The 20,423-nt window shown below is 45.1% G+C and overlaps 1 protein-coding gene across 1 annotated transcript in view; it reads left to right on the top strand.

The window, feature by feature from the left end:
• The first annotated feature begins 452 nt into the window (after nt 1–452).
• agap3 (ArfGAP with GTPase domain, ankyrin repeat and PH domain 3) overlaps nt 453–20,423 on the top strand; it is a 1,228,693-nt gene continuing 1,208,722 nt past the window's right edge. Inside the window, exon 1 of the mRNA XM_068031039.1 lies at nt 453–1,149. Coding sequence (XP_067887140.1) covers nt 789–1,149 — 361 coding nt within the window. The 5' untranslated portion in view covers nt 453–788. The remainder of the gene's footprint in view (nt 1,150–20,423) is intronic.

Genomic DNA, 20,423 nt, shown 5'->3' with positions numbered 1-20,423 from the left:
CACAATGGTCTGAATGGCTTCTTTCTGTGCTGTAACCATTCCGTGATTCTATGTGAATGATTAACATGTTCCACATGTTGTCCAGACAGGAGATAGAGCAGGTGGTTAGTGCGGCTGGTGAGCATAGCTGGGGCTGGAGTTGGGGTGTGGTCAGGAGTGTGGCGGGTCAGGGGCAGGGCCAGGGAGCCTGGCTTAGGGTGGGGCAGGAGGCGTGGTCAGTAGTGTGGTGGGTCAGGGGCGGGGTCAGCGAGCCAGGCTGAGAGCGGGGGCAGGAGGCGCGGTCAGATGTGGCGGATCAGGGGCGGGGCCAGCGAGCCAGGCTGAGGGCGGGGCGGGAGGCGTGGTCAGTAGTGTGGTGGGTCAGGGGCGGGGTCAGCGAGCCAGGCTGAGGGCGGGGCGGGAGGCGTGGTCGGTTTCAGGCACGATGACGTCGTGCGTTTGCGTGAGGTGCGCGCGCTGCTGGCGGGCAGTGTGGTGTTCAGTGCGGGCAGCTCGAGCTGTTGGTGTGGAGATTTTGTGTAAAAACTAGCGGAGAAAGCGGGCTGGGCAAAGTAATCATAAATAATAATAATCCGAGTCAGAGAGGGGGCGGAAGATGGAGCGGGGCAGCGCCGGGCTCCGGCAGCAGGCTGGCAGCGGCCCTGTGGCTTTCTTCTGGCTCTGAGCTAACGGACTCTTTTGTGATCAGCGGTGAGGAGGGTCCCGGGCTCGAGCGTTGCTGACCCCCAGGTCCTGCCCTTTGACCCCCAGCCTCTGACCTCTAACCCGCAGCCCCCAGCCTCCTGGCCATGAATTTCCAGTCTCAGCCGTCTCTCCACGCCGGTTCCCCGGGCTCCGGCTCGGGGGGTTCGGGCAGCTCAGTGTCAGTGTCGGTGCTGGGACCTCCTGGCGCTGCTCTGGGTCTAGGCTGCGGCTCGGGCTCGGGCTCCATGCCGGTGTTGTCTCACTCTGGCTCCAACTCGGCCGCCTCCGCCACCTCCCCGGCCCAGGCGCAGCAGCTGGTGCTGTCCAACTCGGTGGCCATCCGAGCCGAGATCCAGCGCTTCGAGAGCGTCCATCCCAACATCTACGCGATTTACGATTTAATCGAGAGGATCGAGGACATGGGGCTGCAGAACCAGATCCGGGAGCATGTCATCAGCATCGAAGGTAGGCAAACATCGGACCGATACCACACAGATCACTGGGCACAGCAACGCCAATTATAATCTGATCTAAATCGATACGGCACTAAATATCTACACTGATATCGTCTTGAATGTGTTTATTGGCGATATGTGATATATGTAAATCGCGGCTATTGGGAATTAATTTACTTTTCGTAAATATTGTACAGATCTGCATTTAAAAATTTCCCTAGGTATACTGATCGATCCGTTATTTAGAATATTTGCTATAATTATTCTAACGGCAGACTTGATCTTCTGAGGTCCGTTCCAACAGATCTGAGTGTTAAAATGAAATCTGTCTTTATTGTGGTAAATACGGTGCTGGTTAATATTGGAGACGTATGTGAACTGAAGGCCAAGATGTAATGTTTGATGTTTCTTACAGATGCGCACTGTTTATTAGAATTGAATAAAGGAGATTAGGTTGATATCAATTCCACTCTGTTTTCACATAGTCCGTGGGATTAAAGAGTATCTTGGACATCCAATTGCTTAATTTTGAGTCATGAACCTCACATTTGCGATTGCATAACTTGCATTATGGAAAAATAAAGACCAACTTCATCAAAGGATTCTGCTTATCAGCGGAGATGGATTCTTTTTGATGGTGTCACTGACATTGTTGATATCACTGAGCAAAGATTGGATTCTATATACACAATTAACTATTATATCTCTTTAGCACATGTACTTATTGAAATTAAATGTAAATGGAACAGTTACACAATTAAAAAAAAGCAGAAAATACTGGAAACACTCAAGCCAATGAGGCAGCATCCATGGAGAGAGAAACTGAATTAATGTTTCAGGTCGCTATTCTGATGATAGGTCATTCACTGAATAATTAGTCCTTGTAAATATTACAGAACATCTTACTCGTAGTTAAGGTATGCTGTCCCATAAAATGTATGGATTTGGGGGAAGAGATGCGGGGCTCCCAGATTTTATACTTGCTTCCTCTTGTGTCTGTTGGATAGTGTTTGTTATGTTTATTGAATATGAAGGGATAATGATCTTTGCTGTTACAGATAAACAGGTTAATCTTGCATTCATTCTGTCCCCAGTCAGTGGAGTGTTTTATAAAGTTATAATAGTGATCTGTTTACCCTAAGGACAGAAGTGAGTGGGTGTCTCTTCAGGAATTTAGGTTATTTGGGCTGCGGGTTATCGATGAATCTATCTTTATTTTTGATGAATCGAGCAATTTAGCTGCACATTATGAAAAAGCGTGTTGAAATTGGCCACTTAGTGTGCACCTTTTCTTGTTACGGAGCATGGTCAGGACAGGACATCGTAGACAAATAAAAGTAAAATGTGCAGCATGCACACTGTGGTGCTGTGTGACACTGTCGCAGTCTGAATGAAGACCTCATTGAATTGATAGCTCTGCTGCATTATTAGTTACCCAGCTGTTCAAACACTGCACTGTGGTAGGCAGCACTGTGATTATATCAAACAATTTATTTAAATAGGATCCAGTTCTTTTGAACAGTATCTCAAAAAGTATATGAACCTAACATTAATTCCAATGCGGCATTGTAACAGTTGTAGCAGAGTATGTGGGTGTCCCGATAATTTGGAACTTGCAGTGAACACTGGTTTGCTCAACTGTGGCAGCTCAGTAGTGGACAAGTGAATGCATTCCATTGTTGGCACCTACCAGTGGGAGCTTTCTTCTGTGAGCTTTATTTTTTTTACACATTCCAATAAATATTGGGGCGCGTGAGTTAACGAAGGACACTGTTCATGATATTGCGTTAGGTTACTGTTGTTTGCCGTTGGTCCTTGATGCCTTAATTTTGAGTCCTGTCTCCCACCCAGACTGTTGTTGGTTGCTCCATGTTGCGTGACACTCAATCCAATCTGCCTGTCATTTGTACTTGAAAGTGAATTTGAAGTTTCTTTGGGGGTTTCAGGATGATCATCTCGCCAATACTCGTGGGGAGGGCAGAGAATTGCTTTCCTCTTCTCAACTCAGTCATCATTGATTCATGGGTCAGTTTGTTGACAGGAGAGTTGTAAATGATGCAGATTAACATAAACTGAACATGGTGAAAAGTTAAAATTGATGAAAATGTGGAATGCAAAAAGGCCTCAGAATGACAGTGGAATGGGCAGACAGGTGGCAGATACAATTTAGTTCAGAGAATTGAAAGACAATACATTTTATACAAGGAATTGGTGTATAAACACAATGGGAAGACATGAATGGTATGGAGGAATAGACACGTCTCTGGCTACAAGTATGTAAGTTCTCAAAATGTGATTTAAGTCTTGAAATCAGCCTGTAGCATTTTGGGTTTTATTGGTAGGGCATGGAGTATGCAAATAAAGAAGTATGATAAATTTGTAACAAAGTCATGCTTTGGACACAGTTGAAATATTATGTGCTTTTGGGGGCACACTTATAGAAAGGCTATTAAAACCAGAGTGAGTGCATAGTGTAGATTCAGCAGAAATAAACCAGGATGTGAAACCATAGTTATGAGAAGAGAGTTGAAACGTATTCAGATTATTTCCACAGGAGCAGAACAGGCCAAGTGATTGATAGCGTTTTTAAAAAACAAATGGTTTTGATAGAGTGAATAGGGAAAGACTGTTTTGTTGGAGGGTCAGTGATGACGAATCATCAATTTTAAACTGTCATTAAGAGAAGAAAGAGGTTGGGAGAAATGTATTTTTCTGGTGGGTTGTTGGAGTATGGAATGCTTTGAGGCAGAATATACATCTTCTAAGAGAGACGTGAATAAATATTTGTAGCAGAGAAAGCTACACGGCTGTTAGGAGAGTGTGAGGCAGTGGGATTGCTGTTGCAAAGAGCGCATTTATTATGTAAATATCTGTGGTTCTGTTGCCTTGATAATGTACAAAACTTTAGGTCACATTTGGATTGTTGTTTGCTGTTTTGGGAAGCCCATATTAGTAAGTATATAAAAGTAATGCAAAAGGCATAGTGTAGATTTACTGGGATGTTACTAAGGATAAAGGTTTAAGAGTGATGTGATAAATTAGATTTTTCAATACAGCTGAGAACCTGAGGGAATTCTTTTTAAGATCACGCAATATTTTGATAAAGTAATAATGATAGCTTTTTTCCACTGGTCAACAAAATGGTAACAGGAGGGCACAAATTTAAGATAAATTTTATAAAGGGAGGCAAGAAAAAATTTATTTTAGAATCTGTCAAAAACCAAAGCATTATTGTAGTAGAGTCCATACATCCTTTTAAAAAGGATTTAGATGGTTGCTTGAAAAAGGAAAATTGAAAGATGTGGGGAGTGAGCAGGAGAGTGGGGTTAGGCTGGCTGGGATATTAAAGGGTACGGGGAGTGAGAGGGAGAGTGGGGTGAGATTGGGTGGGATATTAAAGGGTACGGGGAGTGAGCAGGAGAGTGGGGTTAGGCTGGCTGGGATATTAAAGGGTACGGGGAGTGAGCGGGAGAGTGGGGTTAGATTGGGTGGGATATTAAAGGGTATGGGGAGTGAGTGGGATTAGGCTAGCTGGTATATTAAAGGGTGTAGGGAGTGACCAGAAGGTAGGATTAGACTGGGTAGGATATTAAAGCATATGAGGAGTGGAGGAGTGAGCAGTGGTGTGTGATTTAGACTGAGTGGGATATTAAAAGATACGCGGAGTGAGCAGAAGAGTCGGGTTAAAACGAGGTGTAGAAAATCGCTGGTACTCGTTTGGGCCCAAATGGCTTGGCTATGTTCTGTCACATTGAGATTCTAACTGCTTGCCTTCTGTTTTTAAAAAAAATTGTTTGGGGACTGGGTTGCTTTAGTTATTTAGCACCATCTTTCACCTCTGTGATCTGTGTTCAGTTACAGGAATAAAAATGGCATCTGGAAGTCTTGGATTCATGCAAATTGCAGCAATATAGTAAAATGTGTCCACAGCCTGAAACCAAAGATAAATTATTACAGAACGACTAGTGGAGGTTGGGTGCTGAGTAATTTATGCAAACATGTAAGCTTATATTTGCTGTTCCCAGAGCAACATAAATTTATTTTTAGGCAATTTTAGCTCCAGATTAGTCCATTGTCTTCTGAGCAGCAGCTGTAGCTGTCTGAAGCATGATGCATATACATGGTGCTTTTCTTTGCCCAGGTCTTTCTGCTTGTGAACACAGTGGTTTGGTTGGATATTGGTTTGTTGGACCCTGGGGTGCCCTCCAGCACTTTGACCAAGGGTCCACATTTAATGTGTGAACCAACACAACACATTTTGGCTCGTTTCCAAATTTCTGATGTCTATGCATGTGGACCAGCACTGATCAGGAGAGGGATCCTGACATTTCCTCTGTCACCTCACACTGGCCTAAAGAACTTACTGTAAGCCGAAATAGTCTTCCTCCCTTTAATTCTCTTCTCCCCCCACCACTCAGTCAGGGATCTGAATACTATGGGTTTTGTTTGAAGGGTCCTGCAGGTCGTTGAAGATTTGCAAAGATTGGTCATATGATGTACCAAGCCATTGGAAGCAACAAGACAGTGCCTGTGGTTTACATGGGAATAAGGCGAACAAAGTAGGTTATTTGTGAAGTGTTGAAGACTGTTTTGACTCACAGTAAGTTCTTTAGGCCAGTGTGAGGTGACAGAGGAAATGTCAGGTTCATTTGTAAGAATGTGTTAGCAGAAATATTTAGTGGCCTTAGTGCAGTGATCTGTCATTGGTCCTGGTGTTGGTGTTGTACAAGTCTGCTGCTTTTCGGGATTGTGTACGCATGCATGTGTGATTGTCGAGTTCGGCTTCCTTTTAAATTGATACTGGTATGATCGATAGTCCTCTGAACTTTTGGAAGTTAGAATTTTTTTCCAGAGAGTTAATAGATCATTAGACATGTGGCTGTTGAGTCAGAGGCTGTAACATCATTTCAAAGGGAATTGTATAAAAGTTTCAAGAATAGCATAAAAAAACTGAATGACTTGCATTTCACTACCTCAGGATCTCCCAAAGCGTTTTACAGCCAATAAAGTATATTTGAATTGTAGTCACTGTTGTAATGTAAGAAATATGGCGCAGCATGTTCCCACAAATAGCAGTGTGATAATTACCAAGATTCTTGTTGGTGATAAAAACAGAAAGTGCTGGAAATACTCAGCAGGTCTGGCAGCATCTGTAGAGAGAGAAGCAGAGTTAACCTTTCAGGTCTGTGACTGGACTCACTTCTTTGACGAAGAGTCCTCCCTCCGACCAGCAGACCCATTCACCTGCCTCCAGCATTCTTCCTCCACCTGGAAGGAGGGAAGGAGGGGTTTTGATTCATGGGGCACCGGCACCAGTACTCAGGAAAGAGAACTGTTCCATTGGGATAGGCTCCACTCAAACCTGGCTGGAACCAGTGCCCTGGCCAGTTGTACAACTAGGGCTGTGGACCGGTTCAGGTGAAGGGAGAGTTAGAAATCTAAAGAGAGGGGACATGATAGAGGTATATAAAATTATGAGAGACATAGATAGGGTAGATACCCAGAGTCTGTTCCCCATGGTAGGGGTGACTAAAACTAGAGGGCATAGATTTAAGGTGAGAGGGAGGAGGTTTAAAGGGGATCGAGGGGGTAAATTTCTCACACAAAGAATAGTGGGTATCTGGAATGAGCTGCCTGAGGAGGTGGTGGAGTCAGGAACAGTAGCAACATTTAAGAGGCATCTGGACAGTTATTTGAATAAGCAAGGTATGGAGGGATATGGAATTAATGCAGGCAGATGGGATTAGTATAGACAGGCATTATGGTCGGCATGGACGCGGTGGGCCGAAGGGCCTGTTTCTTCTGTATGACTCTATGACCCCTCCCTCTGGCCTCTTACCCCCTCTTGATCTTTTCATTGAGAACTGTTGGCGATACATTGGCCGTCTCAATTTCTCCGCTCCCTTTACTCACTCTAACCTGTTTTCCTCTGAGCTTGCTACACTCTGTTTTCTCAGGTCTAACCCTGACATTGTGATTAAACCTGCCAGTTCTGCTGAAAGTTCACAGACCTGAAACGATAACTCTGCTTCTCTCTTTTAGTTTAGGCAGGCATCAAGATCGGCGCAGGCTTTGAGGGCCGAATGGCCTGTTCCTGTGCTGTACTGTTCTTTGTTCTCTCCATAGATGCTGCCAAACCTGCTGAGTATTTCCAAGACTTCCTGTTTTTATTTCAGATTTCCAGTGTCCTCAGTATTTTGCTTTTATTCTTTTTAGTGATGTTGATTGAAGGATAAATATTGGCCAGGACACCTCTGCTCTTTGAAATAGTGCCATGGGATCTTTCACATCCACCTGTGGTCTTGGTTTAACAAAAACAACTTGTATTTATACAGCGCCTTTATTGTAATTAAACATCCCAAAGTGCTTCATAGGAGCCTGATGAAACAAAATTGGAAACAGAACCACATATGGTGATATTAGTGCAGATGGCCAAAAGCTTGAATAAAGAGGTAGGTTTTATGAAGCGTCTTAAAGGAGGAAAGAGAGGTGGAGAGGTTATGGGTAGGGTATTGCAGAACCTGGGGCCCAGGCAACTGAAGGCATGGCTGTCAATGGTGGAGCCATTAAAATTGGTAATGCTCAAAAGGCCAAAGCAAAGATATCTTGGAGTGTTGTGAGGGTGAAGAGATTACAGAGATTAGGACGGGTGAGGCTATTTGGGGAATTTGAAAAAGGATGAGAATTTTAAAATTGTGGCACTGCTTGACTTAAAAAAAAGAGGGAGAAATTAAAGTATGAGAGTAAACTTGCAAGAAATAGAAAAACAGACAGTAAAACCTTCTACAGGTCTATAAAAAGGAAGAGAGTAGCTAAAGTAAATGTTGGACCTGTAGAGGATGAGACTGGGGTATTAATAATGCAAAACCAGGAAAAGGCAGAAACTTTGAACAAATATTTAGCATCTGCCTTCACAGTGGAAGACACAAAAAAATCCCAAGAATATTAGAAAATTGACAGACAAAAGTGAGGGAAGAACTTAAAACAATCACTATCACTGGAGAAAAAGTTCTAGGAAAACTAATGGGACTAAAGACTGGCATGTCTGAAAAGAAGTGGCTGCAGAGATAGTGGATGCATTGGTTGTAAACTTTCAAAATTCCCTCGATTCTGGAAAGGTCCCAGCGGATTAGAACACTGCAAACTTAACACCCCTATTCAGAAAGGAAGGAGACAGAAAGCAGGAAACTATAGGCCTCTTAGCCTAACATCTGTCATTGTAAAAATGCTAGAATCCATTAGTGAAGAAGTAGGACATTTAGAAAATCAAAATACAATCAAGCAGAGTCATCATGTTTTGTGAAAAGAAAATTGTGCTGGACAAATTTATTAGAATTCTTTTGAGTATGTAACGAGCAGGGTGAATAAAGGAGAATCAGTAGATGTAGTGTACTTGGATTTTCAAAAGGCATTCGATAAGGTGCCACATAAGACGTTACTGCACAAGATAAGAGCTCATTGTGTTGGGATAATATATTAGCATGGTTAGAGGATTGGTTAACAGAGAATCCAGATGAATGGGTCATTTTCAGGTTGACAAACTGTAACTAGTGGAGTGCCACAGGGATTAGTGCTGGGGCCTTAACTATTTACAATCTATAATAATGACTTGGATGAAGGGGCTGTGTGCACTGTAGCCAAATTTTCGATACAAAGATAAGGAGGAAAGCAAGTTGTGAGGAGGATACAGCAGTCTGCAAAGAGATATAGACAGGTTAAGTGGGTGGGTAAAAATTCGGCAGATGGAGTAGAATGTGGAAAAATGTGATGTTGTCCACTTTGGTAGGAAGAATCGAGAAGCAGGATGTTATTTCAATGGCGAGAGACTACAGAATGATGGGATACAGAGGGATCTGGGTGTCCTTGTACATGAAACAGAAAAAGTTAGCATGCAGGTACAGGAAGTAATTAGGAAGGCAAATGGAATGTTGGCATTTGTTGCAAGGGGGATGGAGTATAAAAGTAGGCAAGTCTTGCAGCAACTGGACAGGGCATTGGTGAGGCCGCACCTAGAGGCCTCTGTATCCCATCATTCTGTAGTCTCTCTCCATTGAAATAACATCCTGCTTCTCGATTCTTCCTACCAAAGTGGACAACATCACATTTTTCCACATTTTACAAAGAACAAAGAACAGTACAGCACAGGAACAGGCCATTCGGCCCTCCAAGCCTGTGCCGATCTTGATGCCTGCCTAAACTAAAACCTTCTGCACTTCCGGGGTCCGTATCCCTCTATTCCCATCCCATTCATGTATTTCATGTATTTTGTACAGTGTACAGTTTTAGTCTCCTTATTTATGGAGAGATATACTTGCATTGGAAGCAGTTCAGAGAAGGTTCACTGGGTTGATTCCTGGGATGAAGGGGTTGTCTTATGAGGAAAGGTTGAGCCTATTCTCATTGGAGTTTAGAAGAATGAGAGGTGATCTTATTGAAACATAAGATTCTGAGGGGGCTTGACTGGGGAGATGCTGAGAGGATGTTTCCCCTTGTAGGGGAATCTAGAACTAGGGGGCACAGTTTCAAAATACCCTAGATTCTGGAAAGGTCCCAGCGGATTGGAAAACCACAAATGTAACACCCCCATTTAAGATGGCGATGATGAAGAATTTCTTCTCTCAGATGGTCCTTAATTTTATGGAATTCTCTACCCCCAGAATAGAGATTGAATATATTCAAGGCTGAGTTAGGCAGATTTTTGATATCAGGGGGAGTAAACATGGCAAGGGTGGTCAGACTTTTTGTGTTGGGGAGCTGTATTACAATTTTTGTCCTATATAGGGGGCCGGGCAGAACATTTCAGAAGGACAAAAGCATTATAAATTTACCTTACTATTAATCAAAACAAAAACTAATGTGCATTTTTGTGAAGAAACTTTAAATGCGAAGACTAATTTATTGACTTACTTTCTTGTCACTATGTTAAACACTGATTAAGTGACTTTCCCGACATTGTTTTTGCTTGCATTAGTAGTCAATCTCTGCCGGCACACTTGATGAAGTGATGCGGAGTCTTCAGGATAGATGTGCATCTGTCAGGAGTGATCTTGATCTCTCTCTGTTTCCCCTCACTCTGTGTTTCTCTCCCCTCTCCCCCTCTGGCTCTCTCCCCTCTCCCCTCGCTTTCTCTGGCTAACCCTGCTGCTCACTGCGGCCCTCCTCCCCGCCCACCCTGCGCTCCTCACTTTTACTCTGTGCCTCTTTTGCAACCCGCTCACGGTTGACTGCCACTTGCCCCTAACTCACAGTTGGCCCTGTGTCCCCCCCACTCCCTGAACCGTGTGAAAACAGTAGTGGTGGCCGATTCCAGAGTGCCTGCACCGCGAACCGCCAATCAGTGCTCACCCCACCCCTGGCAGTCCGCTGTCAGTCACAGACAGGCGTCCACTGTCCCTCAGATGCAAGTCCCGCCTACCCCTCCACCTGACGTACATGTACGGGAGAGCTACGGGCAGTCACAGAGGACTGGCGGGCCCGATGGAAACCTTCAGCGGGCCGGATTCTGGCCCGGGTGCTCTCTGTTGGGCAACTCTGGAGTAAAGGGTTATGGTGAGCAGGCAGGAAATTGGAGTAAAGGCCACAATCAAATCAGCCATGATCTTACTGAATGGCGGAACAGGCTGTAGGGGTCAAATAGGTTCATAGGAAATAGGAGCAAGAGTAGGCCATTTGGCCCGTCGATGGTCTCCTCCTGCTCCGATTTCTTATGTTGACCGGGAGCCAGTGTCGATCAGTAAGCATGGGGTGATGGGTGAGTAAGGCTTTGCGTGAGTTAGAACGCAAGATGAGATTGAGTTTACGGAGGAGAGAATGTTGCAGGCCAGTTCGGAGTGTGTTGGAATAGTCAAGTCTAGAGGTAACAAAGGCATAAGAGGGTTTCAGTAGCGTATGAACTGAGGTACGGGCAATGTTGGGCGATGTTATGCAGATGAAAATAGGCGCTCGAAGTGATGGTGTGGATAATGACAGTTAGAGGGGTGAAGTGCGTGCAGTTCTGGTCACCACATTATAGGAAGGATGTGGAAGCTATGGAAAGGGTGCAGAGGAGATTTACTAGGATGTTGCCTGGTATGCAGGGAAGGTCTTACCAGAAAAGGCTGAGGGACTTGAGGTTGTTTTCGTTGGAGAGAAGGAGGAGGAGAGGTGACTTAATAGAGACATATAAGATAATCAGAGGGTTAGATAGGGTGGATCGTGAGAGTCTTTTTCCTCGGATGGTGATGGCAAACACGAGGGGACATAGCTTTAAGTTGAGGGGTGATAGATATAGGACAGATGTCAGAGGTAGTTTCTTTACTCAGAGAGTAGTAGGGGCGTGGAACGCCCTGCTTGCAACAGTAGTAGACTCGCCAACTTTAAGGGCATTTAAGTGGTCATTGGATAGACATATGGATGAAAATGGAATAGTGTAGGTCAGATGGTTTCACAGGTCGGCGCAACATCGAGGGCCGAAGGGCCTGTACTGCGCTGTAATGTTCTAATTCTAATTCTAACCTGTGAGATGTGGGAGGTCCGTGACACTTCCAGCGTTCCGGACGACTACATCTGCAGGAAGTGTACCCAGTTGCAGCTCCTCACAGACCGCATGGATCGGTTGGAGCAGCAACTGGATGCACTTAGGAGCATGCAAGTGGCAGAAAGTGTCACAGACAGGAGTTTTAGAGAAGTGGTTACATCCAAGGTGCAGGCAGATAGATGACCGCGAGAAGGGGCAGGCAGTCAGTGCAGGAATCCCCTGTGGCTATCCCCCTCTCTAACAAGTATACCGTTTTGGATACTGCTGGGGGGGATGGCCTATCAGGGGAAAACAGCAGCAGCCAGAGCAGTGGCACCACGGCTGGCACTGTTGTTCAGCAGGGAGGGACAAAGCACAGAAGAGCAATAGTTATAGGGGACTCTATAGTCAGGGGCACAGATAGGCGCTTCTGTGGACGTGAAAGAGACTCCAGGATGGTATGTTGCCTCCCTGGGAGGCCAGGGTCAAGGATGTCTCTGAACGGACAGGGGGCATTCTGAAGGGGGAGGGTGAACAGCCAGAGGTTGTGGTACACATCGGTACCAACGACATAGGCAGCAAGAGTGATGAGGTCCTGCAGGGGGAGTTTAGGGAGTTAAGTAGAAAGTTAAAAAACAGGACCTCGAGGGTTGTAATCTCGGGATTACTCCCTGTGCCACGTGCCAGTGAGGCCAGAAATAGGAAGATAGTGCAGCTAAACACGTGGCTGAACAGCTGGTGTAGAAGGAAGAGTTTCAGATATCTGGACCATTGGGATCTCTTCAGGGACAGATGGGACCTGTACAAGAAGGACGGGTTGCATCTAAACTGGAGGGGCACAAATATCCTGGCTGCGAGGTTTGCTAGCGTCACTCGGGAGGGTTTAAACTAGTGTGGCAGGGGGGTGGGAACCAGAGCAGTAGGACAGCAAGTGAAATAAATGAGGGGGAACTAGTAAATAAGGCCAGTAAGACTAAGAGGAAGAGCAGGCAGGGAGATGTTGCGGAGAACAGCGGAACTGGTGGTCTGAAGTGCATTTGTTTCAATGCAAGAAGTATAACAGGTAAGGCAGATGAACTTAGAGCTTGGATTAGTACTTGGAACTATGATGTTGTTGCTATTACAGAGACTTGGTTGAGGGAAGGACAGGATTGGCAGCTAAATGTTCCAGGATTTAGAAGCTTCAGGCGGGATAGAGGGGGATGTAAAAGGTGTGGGGGTGTTGCATTACTGGTTAAGGAGAATATCACAGCTGTACTGCGGGAGGACACCTCGGAGGGATCATGCAGCGAGGCAATATGGGTGGAGCTCAGGAATAGGAAGGGTGCAGTCACGATGTTGGGGGTTTACTACAGGCCTCCCAACAGCCAGCGGGAGGTAGAGGAGCAGATATGTAGACAGATTTTGGAAAGATGTAAAGGTAACAGGGTTGTAGTGGTGGGTGATTTTAACTTCCCCAAAATTGACTGGGACTTACTTAGTACTGGGGGTTTGGATGGGGCAGAATTAGTAAGGAACATCCAGGAGGGCTTCTTGAAACAATATGTACATAGTCCAACTAGGGATGGGGCCGTACTGGACCTGGTATTGGGGAATGAGCCCGGCCAGGTGGTCGAAGTTTCAGTAGGGGGAGCATTTCAGGAACAGTGACCATAATTCCATAAGTTTTAAGGTACTTGTGGATAAGGATAAGAGTAGTCCTCGGGTGAAGGTGCTAAATTGGGGGAAGGCTAATTATAACAATATTAGGCAGGAACTGAAGAATTTAGATTGGGGGCGGCTATTTGAGGGTAAATCAACATCTGACATGTGGGAGTCTTTCAAACGTCAGTTGATTAGAATCCAGGACCAGCATGTTCCTGTGAGGAAGAATGATAAGTTTGGCTAGTTTCGGGAACCTTGGATAACGCGGGATATTGTGAGCCTCGTCAAAAAGAAAAAGGAAGCATTCGTAAGGGCTGGAAGGCTAGGAACAGACGAATCCCTTGAGGAATATAAAGACAGTAGGGAGGAACTTAAGCAAGGAGTCAGGAGGGCTAAAAGGGGGTATGAGAAGTCATTGGCAAACAGGATTAAGGAAAATCCCAAGGCTTTTTATACGTATATAAAGAGCAAGAGGGTAACCAGGGAAAGGGTTGGCCCACTCAAGGACAGAGAAGGGAATCTATGTGTGGAGCCAGAGGAAATGGGCGAGGTACTAAATGAGTACTTTACATCAGTATTCACCAAGGAGAAGGACTTGGTGGATGATGAGCCTAGGGAAGGAAGTGTAGATAGTCTCAGTCATCTCATTATCAAAAAGGAGGAGGTGTTGGGTGTCTTGCAAAGCATTAAGGTAGATAAGTCCCCAGGGCCTGATGGGATCTACCCCAGAATACTGAGGGAGGCAAGGGATGAAATTACTGGGACCTTGACAGAAATCTTTGCATCCTCATTGGCTACAGGTGAGGTCCCAGAGGACTGGAGAATAGCCAATGTTGTTCCTTTGTTTAAGAAGGGTGGCAAGGGTAATCAAGGAAATTATAGGCTGATGAGCCTTATGTCAGTGGTAGGGAAATTATCAGAGAGGATTCTTCGAGACAGGATTTACTCCCATTTGGAAACAAATGGACTTATTAGCGAGAGGCAGCATGGTTTTGTGAAGGGGAGGTCGTGTCTCACTAATTTGATTGAATTTTTTGAGGAAGTGACAAAGATGATTGATGAAGGAAGGGCAGTGGATGCTATCTATATGGACTTCAGTAAAGCCTTTGACAAGGTCCCTCATGGCAGACTGATACAAAAGATGAAGTCACATGGGATCAGAGGGGAGCTGGCAAGATGGATACAGAACTGGCTCGGTCATAGAAGACAGAGGGTAGCAGTGGAAGGGTGCTTTTCTAAATGGAGGGATGTGACTAGTGGTGTTCTGCAGAGATCAGTGCTGGGACCTTTGCTGTTTGCAGTATATATAAATGATTTGGAGGAAAATGTAGCTGGTCTGATTAGTAAGTTTGCGGACGACACTAAGGTTTGTGGAGTTGCGGATAATGATGAGGATTGTCAGAGGATACAGCAGGATATATATCGGTTGGAGACTTGGGTGGAGAAATGGCAGATGGAGTTTAATCCGGACAAATGTGAGGTAATGCATTTTGGAAGGTCTAATGCAGGTGGGAAGTATACAGTAAATGGCAGAACCCTTAGGAGTATTGACGGGCAGAGAGATCTGGGCGTACAGGTCCACAGGTCACTGAAAGTGGCAATGCAGGTGGATAAGGTAGTCAAGAAGGCATACGGCATGCTTGCCTTCATCGGTCGGGGCATAGAGTATAAAAATAGGCAAGTTATGCTGCAGCTGTACAGAACTTTAGTTAGGCCACACTTAGAATATTGCGTGCAGTTCTGGTCGCCACACTACCAGGAGGACGGGAGGCTTTGGAGAGGGTACAGAGGAGGTTTACCAGGATGTTCCCTGGTCTGGAGGGCATTAGCTATGAGGGGAGGTTGGATAAACTTGGATTGTTTTCACTGGAACGACGGAGGTGGAGGGGCGACATGATAGAGGTTTACAAAGTTATAAGCGGCATGGACAGAGTGGATAGTCAGAAGCTTTTTCCCAGGGTGTAAGTGTCAGTTACTGGGGGACATAGGTTTAAGGTGAGAGGGGCAAAGTTTAGAGGGGATGTGCGAGGCAAGTTCTTTACACAGAGGGTGGTGAGTGCCTGGAACGTGTTGCCGGGGGAGGTGGTGGAAGCAGGTACCATAGAGACATTTTAGAGGCATCTTGACAAATACATGAATCGGATCGGAATAGAGGGATACGGACCCCGGAAGTGCAGAATGTTTTAGTTTATGCAGGCATCAAGATCTGCGCAGGCTTGGAGGGCCGAATGGCCTGTTCCTGTGCTGTACTGTTCTTTGTTCTTTTGTCGTTGGATGCTCATCTTGGGGTCAGATATGACACCAAGGTTGCAAACAGTCTGCTTCAGCCTCAGACAGTTTCCAAGGTGGCAAGGAAACAGAGTTTGTAGAGGGGAATGAAGGCAATGGCATTGGTCTTCCCAGTGTTTAATTTGAGGAAATCTTTGCTCACCCACTACTGGATGTTGGACAATCAGTCTGATAATTTAGCTATAGCAGAGGAATCGCGAAATGTGGTGAGGTGGAGCTGGGTGTTGTCATTGTAGATGTGAAAATTAATGAATTATTTTTGCATGATATCGCCGAGGGGTAGCATATAGATGAGAAACAGGAGAGGCCGAAAGATCGAATCTTGGGGGACACCAGCAGGAGCAGTGTAGCAATGGCAAGTGAAGCCATTGCAAGTGAAACTTTTCTCCAGTTAGATAGATAAGAATGGAACCAAGTGAGTGCAGTCCCACCTCGCTGGACGACAGTGGAGAGGTGCTGGAGGAGGATGATGAGATCAGCCACGTCAAAGGCTGCAGATAGGTTGAGAAGAGGAGGGATAGTTTATCTTTGTCACAATTGCATTTGTGACTTTGATGAGAGCAGTGTCAGTTTGTGCACATGGGGAGGCAGTGGCCTAGTGCTAGTGTCACTGGATTAGTAATGGCAGATGGTGAAATTTGAACTCAATAAATTTGGAATTAAAAGTTCGTCTAATGGCGACCATTAAACCATTGTCAATTGTTGTAAAAACCCATCTGCTTCACTAATGTCCTTTAGGGAAGGAAATCTGCCTTACTCACCTGGTCTGGCCTACATGTGACTCCAGAGCCAGAGCAATGTGGTTGACTCTTAAATGCCTTCTGAAATGGCTCAGCAAGCCACTCCGTTCAAGGGCAAATAGGGATGGGCAACAAACGCCTCGCCAGCGACGCTCTCTTCCCACCAATTAATAAAAAAAATTCTGTGGCGGGGCGGAAACCTGACTAGAGCGATTCGGGCTTGGAGTTTGGGGAAAGTTGGGCACAGATTTGGGAGGCAATGATATGTTCAAGGACTTTGGAGAGGAAAGGAAGGTTGGAGGTTGGGTGGCGAGTGCAAGGACAGTGGGGTCAAGAGCATGTTTTTTGAGGAGAGGGGTGATGATGGCAGATTTAAACGCGAGGGACAGTGCCGCAGAGAGAGAACCATTAACTCTATCAGCTAACATGGGGACCAGGAAGAGAAGTTGGGTGACCAGTTTAGTGAGACTAGGGTAGAAGGAGCACATGGGTCTTGTGGACAAGGTGAGCTTGAGAGGACATGAGATAGATAGAGAAACTGGAGAAAGATGTAAGTTCAGGACGAGGGCAGGGCGCATCTTTTTGAGTAAGTTTGGCCTGGTGACTTAGTGGAAGGGAGGGAAGTGGCAGAGGCAGCTGATTGAATGGCCGCAAACTTAATGACAGAGAAGTCATGAGCTCCTCAACTATCATTGCAGGATACAGGGGATAGGGGTTTAAGATGATGATTTGCAATAAAGAAAAGAAGCCAGGGGTGATCTTTGCATTCCAGGATGATCCTGAAACAGTGAGTAGTTTTAGCAAGCAGTGCTTTATGTGGACTCTCCAGATCTGTAGTGAATGGCTAAATCAGTTGTCCACCATCTCTATTCAAGACTGTGTTTCTTGAACATAAGGGAGCAGAGCTGAGCACTGTATCAGGGGAAATGGCCAGGGTGAGAGAGAGCATGTAATGGGACCTAGGGCATCAAAGGTGGAGGTGAGGGCATGATTGAGCATATCAGTAGCTGCAGAAATGTAGTGGTGAACGGAAGGCTGAAAGTTAGACTGTTGGGATTTTGAAAGTGCAGTTGTAAGTGAATTGGGGGTAGTTTGTTACCAGCGTGGTCACAGAAGGAGGTTGGGTTGGGGCTTGGAAGGGAAATGTGAGTGGAGAGTGATACAAGGAAGTGATCAGAGATGGCCTTATCAGTGATTGATATGATGGGAGTAGCGAGGCCACTTGAGATATTACGGTCAAGGGGGTGGCCATGATTAGGAGTAGGGGAGTTTATGTGGAGGGAGAGATTAAGGGAGGATAAGAGGGCAGTGAACTCGGATGAGAGAGAGTATGACAAGTTGAGATAGAGGCTGAGGGAGGAAAGCAGTGAGAGTTTTTACCATACTTGGGTGGATGGTAGAGGATGAGGATTTTAAGGGGTAAGGGGGTGGAACAGGGTGAAATCTAAAGGAGGAGAAGGTCAGGCGAAAGTGTGATTTGGTGATAAGAGCCACACTGCCACCATGACTGTTTTAGTGGGGCAAGTGATGGAAGGTATATTCAGGAGGGGAGGCTTCATTTAGGGGGTAAGCTTTCATCACCCCTCAGCCAGGTTTCTGTCAAGGCCATGATGTCTATGCAGTCATCCACAATACGTTATGGATGGCAAGGGCCTTGTTCACAAGTGAATGGGCATTCTGAAGGGATATGTGGTGAGAGCTGATCCACTGTCGGAGTTCATAAGTCGAACAGTGGGAAGGATGAGTTGGACAGGAAGAAGATCGGCAAGATTAGCTCCCGGTGGAAGGACTGGGTGGGAAGTTCGTGAGATAGGCAATATGAATTGCTGTTATAATGAGCCAGCACTGAGTGCCTCGATGAGCCCATTGGAGGAATCCCAGAGAGGCACAGAGGGAAGCTGTAAGCTTAACTAACGGGGAATTAAGCCTGGGACGGCAGCTAGAGAGCAGAAAGGTCGAGGGGTTGGAGCAGGGAATTGGGAGTGCAGAGTACCTGAGAGGGAAGAAGTGAAAGGAGGCATGACGATAGAAGAGAGGAGTTTAGGAGGGATGAAGAGAAAAGAAGTTTCAAAAAAGTAGAAATAGAAGTGATGGACTCGGCTGGAGTGGCAGCCAAAATACACAGGCGAGTGAGCATAGAAGACTCAAGTTACATGGCATGGTTACGTAGCAGTTAATAGGAGACATTAAAAACCTGACAGCAAAGGGGAAGTAGATAGGGGATGAGAGGAGGAAGTCCAGTCCAGTGGTGGGATAATGCTGATGCAGGTAGGGTGGAGTCAGCATAGAACATTGATGTCTCATCCGAAAAAGGGCACCTCTGACAGTGCAGTACAGTATGGCAAATGTGTTTTCATGTGCAGAATTCTGCCTCTTCAGTTTTGCTTCTGTGAGCAGATGGATTTCTAGCGACGGGCGCAGGTGCAATCTTGCGCAAAAAACGCATGTGATTATTTAAGGGGATTTTTGCTGTTGGCTGATGTGTTACATTCCCACATGTGACACCCTGGCTGATTGTCCTCTGTTTGTTCTATACTTGGATTATTCATTAATTGTGAGAATTACAATAAGTATTTTACCACAAGGAATCCACAGCATGGTCTGTTTACTAAGAAAAAAGAGATGCTATATTTCTGGGAGAGAAACTGGATCAGTGGTCGTGGAATTCCATGGTTTAACATTTTGTGATAGAATATCCCATAAAACAAAAATCATGTCGCCAACCAAACCAGATCAGATTCCTATTGTGTTCAAATATTCTCTCCATCACTTGATCCCTAGATAGTCACAGTCACCTGGCTCCACCATAGCAGCCATTGTACATTTTACTTTTCTTGTCCAGATCAGTCTCTCTCCCTTGATTCCTGCTGTCTTGCTCATTTAAATCCAACTACAGTAGAACCTCAATTGTCTGTTTTTAATTATTTGGCAGTTTTTGTGGAATCCAGCTTTACCAGAAATGTTGCCTCATTGCACGACTTCCAACATAAACAACTTCCATTTTGAGATAAATTTACTTTCAGAAAGAATATCTTCAGTTTATTATTTGTATTGTACTTTGCTGTTCTGCATGCGGAAAAGCGAAATCTGGACACTGGACTTATCTGCAAATTTCCATTATCTACTAGGCGATTCCACTACATACTAAATTTCTTCAATTATTAAACAAAAGCTGTTTCTTTCTGCTGCCACTTTTCACATAGTTTATAACCCTCTTTGTTTGTAACCTACCCTGATTATTATGTTTTGATTTATACAGACCTGTTTTGACATTGTCACCTGTCCTATTCTCCTGTCCTTTCAAATGTGATTTTAAAAAGGTGTCTGTGTGTTCTGACATAGTTTGCACTACAAATGATGAAATGTTGTCGTGAGTTATTCAGTTCATAACTTGTGTCAGCTGCTTTGCCACATGATTTTGAAGGCCCAGATATCATCTGGAAACTAGTCTCTCATCCACCCTAGGTCTATATTGTCACCTTCCTGGGATACAAGTGGTAAAGGGGATTGGGTGCCCTTTGTTTCTTATCGGAATGCTGAAGTGTTTGTTGCTGGGATATGGATTCATTAGGACTTGTAGCTATAAAACTATTAAAGTAATACCTGCAGCACATTGAAGTTGACCAGCAAATCCAGACAGAAGAAGTTTACTCAGATACAAAATGGATAATCAAAAATAAATATGACCGACTCCACACTGAGCTAGCTGATATTGGTTATGGCAGCAGTGGAGATGTGACAGTTAGTTCCCCTGCAGTAGGGAGAGGTAAATCACCCAGGATTCCTGCCTCTGACCATCCAGTGGCTTGTGACACGAGGTGAGGACAGGATTCGGCTTGGCAGTTGCTTTGCTAAAATGTCAAATCTGGATGTTTTGATTGCTATATTAGAATATAAGGGAGAAAAATATATTTAGCTAATCAAACATTCTGCAAACCACGTATCCTCAGCTCCATTACGATTTTTACTCAGTAGTTTCTATCTGAGATGGAACAGAGTGGTTGCTGCAAGTGCAAGTTCCTTACGGTCTGCATTTTGTATTCAGGATTCTTTTCTGTACTTGTCCGACATGTTGCTGCAGTTGTATACTAGAATGAAAAATGTTGGTTTCAACTA

The sequence above is a fragment of the Heterodontus francisci genome, chromosome 5 (assembly GCF_036365525.1).
Source record: "Heterodontus francisci isolate sHetFra1 chromosome 5, sHetFra1.hap1, whole genome shotgun sequence".
Classification (NCBI taxonomy): domain Eukaryota; kingdom Metazoa; phylum Chordata; class Chondrichthyes; order Heterodontiformes; family Heterodontidae; genus Heterodontus; species Heterodontus francisci.
The sequence above is the reverse complement of the archived record's forward strand: the minus strand, read 5'-3'. Positions and strand labels throughout refer to the sequence as shown.